Source organism: Thunnus thynnus, chromosome 8, assembly GCF_963924715.1.
Source record: "Thunnus thynnus chromosome 8, fThuThy2.1, whole genome shotgun sequence".
NCBI classification, from domain to species: Eukaryota; Metazoa; Chordata; class Actinopteri; order Scombriformes; family Scombridae; genus Thunnus; species Thunnus thynnus.
Window position 1 is genome coordinate 20,637,743 of NC_089524.1, and position 8,199 is coordinate 20,645,941.

At 39.8% G+C, this 8,199-nt stretch overlaps 1 protein-coding gene across 1 annotated transcript; it reads left to right on the forward strand.

Moving 5' to 3' along the window:
- On the forward strand, positions 1-7,387 carry hdgfl2 (HDGF like 2). Its single transcript, XM_067597073.1, has 16 exons — positions 1-196; positions 743-819; positions 1,719-1,860; positions 2,393-2,572; positions 2,962-3,084; positions 3,173-3,241; positions 3,348-3,528; positions 3,662-3,746; positions 3,860-4,151; positions 4,318-4,451; positions 4,564-4,631; positions 4,729-4,799; positions 4,899-5,000; positions 5,588-5,744; positions 5,898-6,015; positions 6,181-7,387. Exons 1-16 carry the CDS (start codon positions 125-127, stop codon positions 6,278-6,280), a joined length of 1,971 nt encoding a protein of 656 aa, XP_067453174.1. The 5' UTR covers positions 1-124; the 3' UTR covers positions 6,281-7,387.
- The last annotated feature ends 812 nt before the right edge of the window (positions 7,388-8,199 follow it).

Sequence of the window (8,199 nt, forward strand, 5' to 3'; positions counted from 1 at the left end):
CTTGCTGGCTAACCCCATCGTTTCCAGGTTTCGTGTCGACCTGAAAACAGCAAACGCAGAGAGACACAAAAAGGCTACGCGGCCGAATACGCTTCAAACCCCGGCTGCTAAGAGGAGCAGGACAATGCCGCACAACTTCCAGCCTGGAGACTTGGTCTTCGCCAAAATGAAGGGGTACCCCCACTGGCCAGCCAGGGTAAGCAAGTAACGTTAATAGCAGCCGGAGAGGCGGAGGAGGGGGTGGGCTGCTCTGCATGGGACGCTGGAGAAGGTCCTCTGTGTATCCTCGGCACTGTCTAGCATGGATAAATATTAAACTAATATGTAACTTGATGATTGCTGGGCTGACAGGCTGCGTTACAGGCCCACAGTCGGTGTATGAGCAGCATAATTTGCATGAGATGCTGTTGGCCTAATGTGCATGGAGACGTTACAGCAGCGAGGCTAACGTTATTTTGAAAATGACGTTTGAGATACCTGTGCAAACATTTCCAAATAGCAAACACTCTTCCCTCACGTAAAACTAGCTCGTTTTGCACCACGCGTTCATTCAAATTAAATAATCTAAATTGAACCTACAAAGCTTTATTTTTTCCAGAATTACCAACAAACTACATAGTAGTTCATGTAACTTAGGCATGTTAACTTGAGTTTCAGGTCCAAAGAAAAGTTATGCGATATTTTCCATTTGCCGCTTTTTTTTTCTTCAACTTTCTTACTTAAAAGTCTTGTTTGTTTACAGATTGAAGATGTGGCTGATGGGGCAGTGAAGCCACCCCCTAATAAGATCCCAATTTTCTTCTTTGGGACCCATGAAACGTAAGTACAGAACTTTATTGTCCTTATTTTCACCTATATAATATATACACATATATATCTATAGCTACATCTACCAGAACCATTACTTCTGCACATATTTTGTACAACTTTTCTATCTCTACGATCCTCAAGTCAGGTCATGTAGCCCAAGTATTGTCATGTCTACAATGTTTATCATGTATATAAATTGAATTCCATTTACTTTTTATTTTGTTGTGTTTATTACCTCAAGTTATTATCTGTGACCTTGTTTCATGCACTGCTGCAACATGCAAATTTCCCTTCTGAGGATCAATAAAATCTGATCTTATTTTATTTATCTTATCTTATCTGTGTGCACAGACCTGTTTAAGCTGAACTGACTGCAATTGCACTATGGAATCAATATAAATAAGGGGTGAATTAAATCACATTAAATTAAATCATATTGGATGAAATCTATTGACTGTAGCACAGTTGCTCCTCAATCATGCATTGTTGAATTGGCTTTGCCATTTTTAAATTTAGTCTTTGACTCATCTGTTTTTTATAATCATATCCTGTTTGTGAGCAATGGTGTGAGGCATAAAAACACATACTTTTGACTCACACCACTGCTTTTCAGTCTCTTTTCTGAGGCTTTATACTTTTCTGAATGTTTGCTGTTAACCACTTACAGTTTGAGTGTACAGTATGTTTTTGAGAGATGTGTTGATATGTCTGATCTGGCATCAGACACCATCTGTTTGACAAGATGGCACCTGCATTATATCAATCCATCACAAGGTGGCACAGTCAGCTGCCTTTAAATCTTAAGTTAGTGTAGAACATCCTTAATGTGATAACATTTGGCACTTGTTTGGTTTTAGTTAGTATAGCGGTTGAATTGTTCACATTTTTTTAATCTCACTGTTTCACAGTGCATTCCTCGCTGCAAAGGACCTTTTTGCCTATGAGAAGTACAGAGAACGCTACGGAAAGCCCAACAAAAGGAAGGGATTCAATGAAGGTTTATGGGAGATCCAGAACAATCCACATGCCTCCTACAGTGCCCCACCTGTGGTAAGTTACCCTGAAATCAGAAATCTGAAATCCTGAAGCATCCATAATTCATTAGCTTGGACTCTAAAAGATGCTGTTGATATAGACTCAGAAGTTACTTGAACTTCAGTTGTCAAACTGTATTTATTTTGGTGTTTTCTTATTGTTCAACCTCATTCATAGTTCATAATCCGAATGTCCAATTTTTATGTCCATCGTTTTTCAACTCACAAGCAAGTCTCTGGTAAATGATAACATTTGAAGCACTTTGAATTGCCTGGTTGTAGAAAGGTACTATATAAATGAACTTGTCATGCTTTTAGATTAAAAAACTGCACGCAGCAATTTAAGATGTAATGCTTACTGCAACATCTACTACTTGGCTCCGACTAGGGAACTTTGTTCCATCTCTTTCTCTCTGTCCCACAGTTTTATTTCATGCTTCAATGTGAAATGTCAAGGATAGCATAATATGCTGCAGTTCCAACTTCCTAGACTGCAGTGCATTGCAATGGAAATTCATCTTAATCTTCTTATCGCGGTTTGTCTGCAGCCAGCCAGCTCATCTGACAGCGAGGGCAACAATGCTGGAGGAGGAAGCGATGAGGATGACGACGACGAAGAAGCCATGGTGCCTCAGAAAGCAGACTCGGGAAGTGAGGTTGACTCAGATTCTGGGAGTGAAGACCGAGGAAGGGGAGGAGGGGTGAAGCGAAAGCCACCGGCTGTTAAGGTAATTCATAATATAACCATGTTATTGTAGTGAATGGAAAAATGCATTCTTGGTCACAGTTGATGGTACAAAAGGGATGCAGCAGTCACAAAACCACTAGCAGCACTAAAGTTACCATATAAATAAGAATGCATGGATACTATGTCTGCATATGTAAGAATGAAAACAGGAGGTAGCAAAAAAGACATTAATTACTGTTAGCTTCCTTTTTTATATCAGTTGTCATAGCAATCATAAAAGCATAATGAGCCAACCTTAATGGAACCCATCATCATGGCAACAGAGCATGTTCGAGTGGTCAGATTGTTTGCCTTATGAAGAATAACTCCATTTATATAATAGACAAAGTTAAGTTTAATCTGTTTCCATGTCTGTAATTTCTATCTTAGCGGCCTCCTCCTCCAAAAAAGGTTCGGCGTTCGTCCAGTGACAGAGATGAAGAGGAGAGCGGATCCCCCTCAGAATCAGAACCCACCCCTTCAGAGTCTGACTCTGGCAAGAACAGTGACCAGGTTATTACACATACACAACATGTCATCAGCGTTGGATATTCTGACCATTTACAGTGAATGAATGTTAACCATTTATTTTGTCTGATAGGATTTTACTCCAGAGAAGAAATCTGCCGGACGAGGTGGAAAGAAACCAGGAAGCAGAGGGAAGAAAAAGGTGAACTATTTGCACTCTTGAACCATATTTGAGTAGTTTTGACATGGCAGTTTGTGATTTATTCCTCTATCTCCTCTTCTGTCTCTTTTTCTCCGTGATGTTGCAGAAAGCTTCATCTGATTCGGATTCAGATTCAGCATCAGGATCAGAGAAGAAAGTGGTGGACAGCGAATCAGAGGACGAGAAGCCTCGACCAGCTCTGTCTGGCTCAGAATCCCAGTCTGGCTCAAAGTCTGAATCAGACTCAGATCCACCTCCTCGGAAGGGTCCACAGGCACGCAAGAAAGGTGCAGGTTGTTAGATTAGAAAACCTTAAAGATCGATATAGTTTGATGTGATAGGAACGATTTTTATCTAATATCTAAATGTAGCAGTGCCCAGTTGTTCATGCTCTTTGCTTGTTTTTCTTCCCGTCCACAGAGAAGCCAGCTCCAAAGCCTCGTGCACGGAAACCTAAACCTGCCCCAGCCAAACGAGCACCTTCATCATCCTCCGACAGCGACAGGTCAGGCTGCTATAAGGGTTTTTACTGCACCACACATCAAATATGGTACTAAAAATGTGGATGTACATATAAGCTTGTTATAAAATGCAGCATGATCCTGTTTTTTTTGACAGTGACAGTGAACCAGACCGCATCAGTGAATGGAAGAAACGTGATGAGGAACGGAGAAGAGAGCTGGAGGAGCGCCGGAAAAAGGAGGAGGCAGAGGAGATCCGCCGGCTACGCGAGAGAGAGAAGGAGGAAGAGGAGAAAAAGAAAAAAGACAAAGAGGCTAAAAAAGGGAGTGACAGTGACAGCAGCAGCTCGGATGAAGGCGTAGATGATCACCCATTGAAGAAGTCCAAAAAACCCCCTCCACCCCCGATCCCTGCGCCCTCCGACTCCGATTCTCCACCACCATCTGAGGTACATAAGGACTGAAAAGCATCTCTTATTTAGACAGTGGTTTTATATTTGCCAGATGCAGAAAATTGTTTATGTTGTGTGTGTGTGTGTGTGTGTGTGTGTGTGTGAAGATTATGTACTGACAAAACGCATTTGTTTAACGTCTGCTGTTTTTCCTCTTCAAAAGGCGAAGAAACCACCCAAGAAGTCAGACAACCAGAATAAGGCAAGAATAAAGAAAGAGAAGGAGAGAAAGGAAAGAAAGGAGAAAGAGCTAAAAGAGAAGAAGGCCCGGCGGTCAGAAGAGAAGTCCAGAGCAAGGTGAGTGCACAACGGGCAACAGAAGACTACACAGTATTCAGACCTCATTAGAGGAACTTCATTAAATATTTAATATACACAGATCACAGAGTTTCCTCTCTCTCTCCCTCAGGTCTAAGCCTGAAAAACCCAAACGCAAACCAGAGAGGCCTCCAGAGAAGAAAGTGGAAAAGAAAAAGGGTCAGTGTTTCATACCGTCATTCAGTTTCACAATTACTGTACATTGATATTTTTTAAGAGGGAAAGTAATAATTGAGGGTTGTGTGTCCATATGCAGAACCGTCGCCTGAAGAAAAGCTTCAAAAACTCCACACAGATATTAAGTTTGCACTCAAAGTGGACAACCCAGTAAGTGACGTTTTTCATAACCATCTCTGGTAGAAAGTCAAGTTTCCCTCCTTTCTGGAAGCATGACAACTGCATTTTTATGTATTGTGTGTTCTCTAGGACATAGAGCGGTGTCTACAAGCCCTGGAAGAGCTTGAAGCTGTGCCCGTCACCAGCCAGATCCTCCATAAGAATGCTGAAGTTATTGCCACACTAAAAAAGGTACATTTTCTTGCCTTCTGGCTGTGTGTCTTATCATTATTTTGTATGTGTGCTTGCATTAGGAATAGATAAATCATATCAAAATATGCATTGATGGTGCTCTAGTTGAATAGTTATATACTTTGTCTTATAACATATACTGTATTGAATATATTTTCTGTAAATTTAACTTGTGGGTTCTCTTACATTTGCGAACAGGACATAGATGTCATTAAACAGTCAAAGTCTAACTGCCTGAATTTTAATAATATTTGGATACTATTCCACCGGTTTAAACTGATTTGCATTGAGATGTGAAATGAAACCAGTAGTCTCCAGTTAGCTATGTATATTTTAATTTATATAAATTACTCAATATAAAACTATGATAACATATTTAGTTTTACTGTTCACAGTATTTATTATTTAACTGCAACAGTACAATGTTAAATATGATACATCTGCCTACATTGTTTTATTCAGTGTGCTTCTTATCCTCAGAAGGTCTTTAGTAGGTTAACCTGATTGTAAGACAACTCCCAGACTACTATGACTATAACATCCATTCTCAACTTCTTTTATGTGTTTTCATGTCATGAACAATATAGATTCGGCGGTATAAAGCCAGCACTGCAGTCATGGAGAAAGCTGGTGAAGTCTACAACAAGTTAAAACTTCGTTTTGTGGGCAAGGCAGATGTGGCAGCTAAACCCAAAACAGACAACAAGGAACCTGAAGATGATGTGAAAGAGACACAAGACACAGGTAAAAAGCACATTGTAGATCTTGCTGCCATCTAGGTCTTCCATTACATAGTTATCTTCTTCCAGCCAAGTTAATTTTCCATCATATCCTAAGTCAGCATAAATGAATGCATTTGATCAACGTGATTTAAAAAATATTTTTTTTTCTTCCTAGATTCAACTCCTGTGAATGGGGAGTCAGAACAGAAAAAGGATCATGCGGAAGAAGAGGAAAAGCCCAAATCACCTGCCCAGGAGGAGAATAATGATCATCCTGCTTCAAGCCCAATCAGGTGAACATCCCACTTGAAGCAATGTGTTGTTCATTGGCTCTACGATCACTGTACATCTTGCTTAATGGTCACGTAATTCAGATTTACTAACCAAGATAATACTTATGTGAGTAGCTCTCATGTTTAATATACAGGTAATCATGATCTAATGTACTTCCTCTGTAGACGGAGCCCAGACAGCCCTGCTGAACAACAGACAAACATGTATGAAGAAGCAGACAACTCCATCTCCGCAGAGATGGAACCGTCTCCTGTAGAAAGCTGAAAGACCCTTAACAACCACTGCAATGGACCAAGTGCTAAAGATGGTGGCCTCTGTTTGACTTCATACAGTGCCCCTGGCCCAACACACACAAACACACACACACACACACACACATATACAGCATTTCCTACACTATCTGTTACGCCAATGTTGATGTTTTGGACATTTTGTACTATACAGATATCAAACCAGAAGGCCCTGTTGCTCAAACTGTTTGGTCCATTATTTATCACAGCGAAAAAGGAAAGCTTATTAGTGTGATAGTTTGTGGCGCTCCGCAAATCCCTTTTGTTTCTGAAATGTACGTTTCCTTTTATACGACACTCAGCCCGTCCTGGATCCTCACTCTGTACCCCTACACCTGGCTACTTTGTTCTTTCTACCACGTGAACTCTGACTTTGGTCTTTCATACCATATTGAATGATTACATTTTTAGCACTTCTAACCAGAATTTAGGCTGCAGTAGTATGAGATGGAACTTTAATGATTCTTGTGGGGAAGTTGGGTGGAAATGGAGCCATGCCATTAATTTTTCACTTTGAAGATTTTGTGCAGCCCTTACATCTTTTGACTTCAATTTTTCTTTTTTTCTTTTTTTTCTTTTTTTTTTATAAAGCCAACAAAACATCACAAAGGCCTCCTGTCTGTGTGTATGACATTGTGAGAGTGGTGAAGTACTATTTGTGAGTCTTTTATGTTAAGTATGTTTTTTAAATTATCTGGTCTTGATCCAGTTAATCCAGTCTGAAATGTAAAGCCATGAATTGAGTCACTTGCAGCTGTTTTCCAACTGAGGTCCACCTACTTTTTATAGCCTTGTTTGCAGGTATTTTCATTTACAGTTTTGTTTAAAATAATAATTGCCGTGGAGTTACACACCTTGCACTCTCGTCTCCCCATAGTGTCTGCTTTCAGTAACCTGCATAATAAATGGAATAACTGTACAGATTGAAAACTGCCCTTAAAAGTTATTGAGATCTCATGTAGCTGCAGCCTATTTTGACATTTTTCCTGTGATACGCATACAACAGGTGTTTTTAGTGCTATGTAAATTGGTAAAGCATTTCTATCACTTAGTTGAGACTTGAATAAAAATCTCAGCATGGTTTTGTTCCTATCTTGTTTCTTGGTGTGTGAAACTTGCTTTTAATTCATTTGTTGTGTGTAAAAGGAGGTTTTCCAACAACATCACATTGAATTGTAGGTTTATGGTACACAAGGTTAGACAACCTTATATGCAATATAGCCTGCTGCTCGTACATACTCCACTTACTGCTGGCCTGTGAATGACTTGTTGAATTTTATGAGTAATTAAAGGATAGGTTCACAATTTTTCAAGTCTGTCTTAAAACAACAGTCAGGTGCCCATATGAACACAGATTGAGGGTTTCCTTGCTGTAATCATTCCTCCTGTTCATACTGGCTATTGAAAGATCCCCTTCAAATGCGCTTTCAGTGTAAGTGATGGGGCCAAAATACACAGTCACAAAAATGCATTTAAAAGTTTATCTGAAGCTTATATAAGGCTTCAGCACTCTAAGTTAGTCGCATCAAGTGGATATTTGCCGCATTTACAGTCATTTTTGCACATTTTTGCACAAAAGGAGGCTTGTGGATTTTGGCCTCAATGCTTACATTATAAGTGCATTACGAAGGGATCTTCTAATGGCCAATATGAACAGGACAAATGATTATTGCAAGAAAAAAAAACTATTTTAATGTTCATTTGGGCACCTGATTGTTGTTTAAAGACACGATTTGAAAAATAGTGAACCCATTCTTTAAAACATATAATTAAGGCTAGAAAGATCTGTTTACTCATAATGGGCAGAGTTAACTGCCGTGATCGGGGGGACTAGACCTTTAATTCAACTGCTCCCCACATGAGAATCTCGCATAATACTCAAGCAGTCAGCTG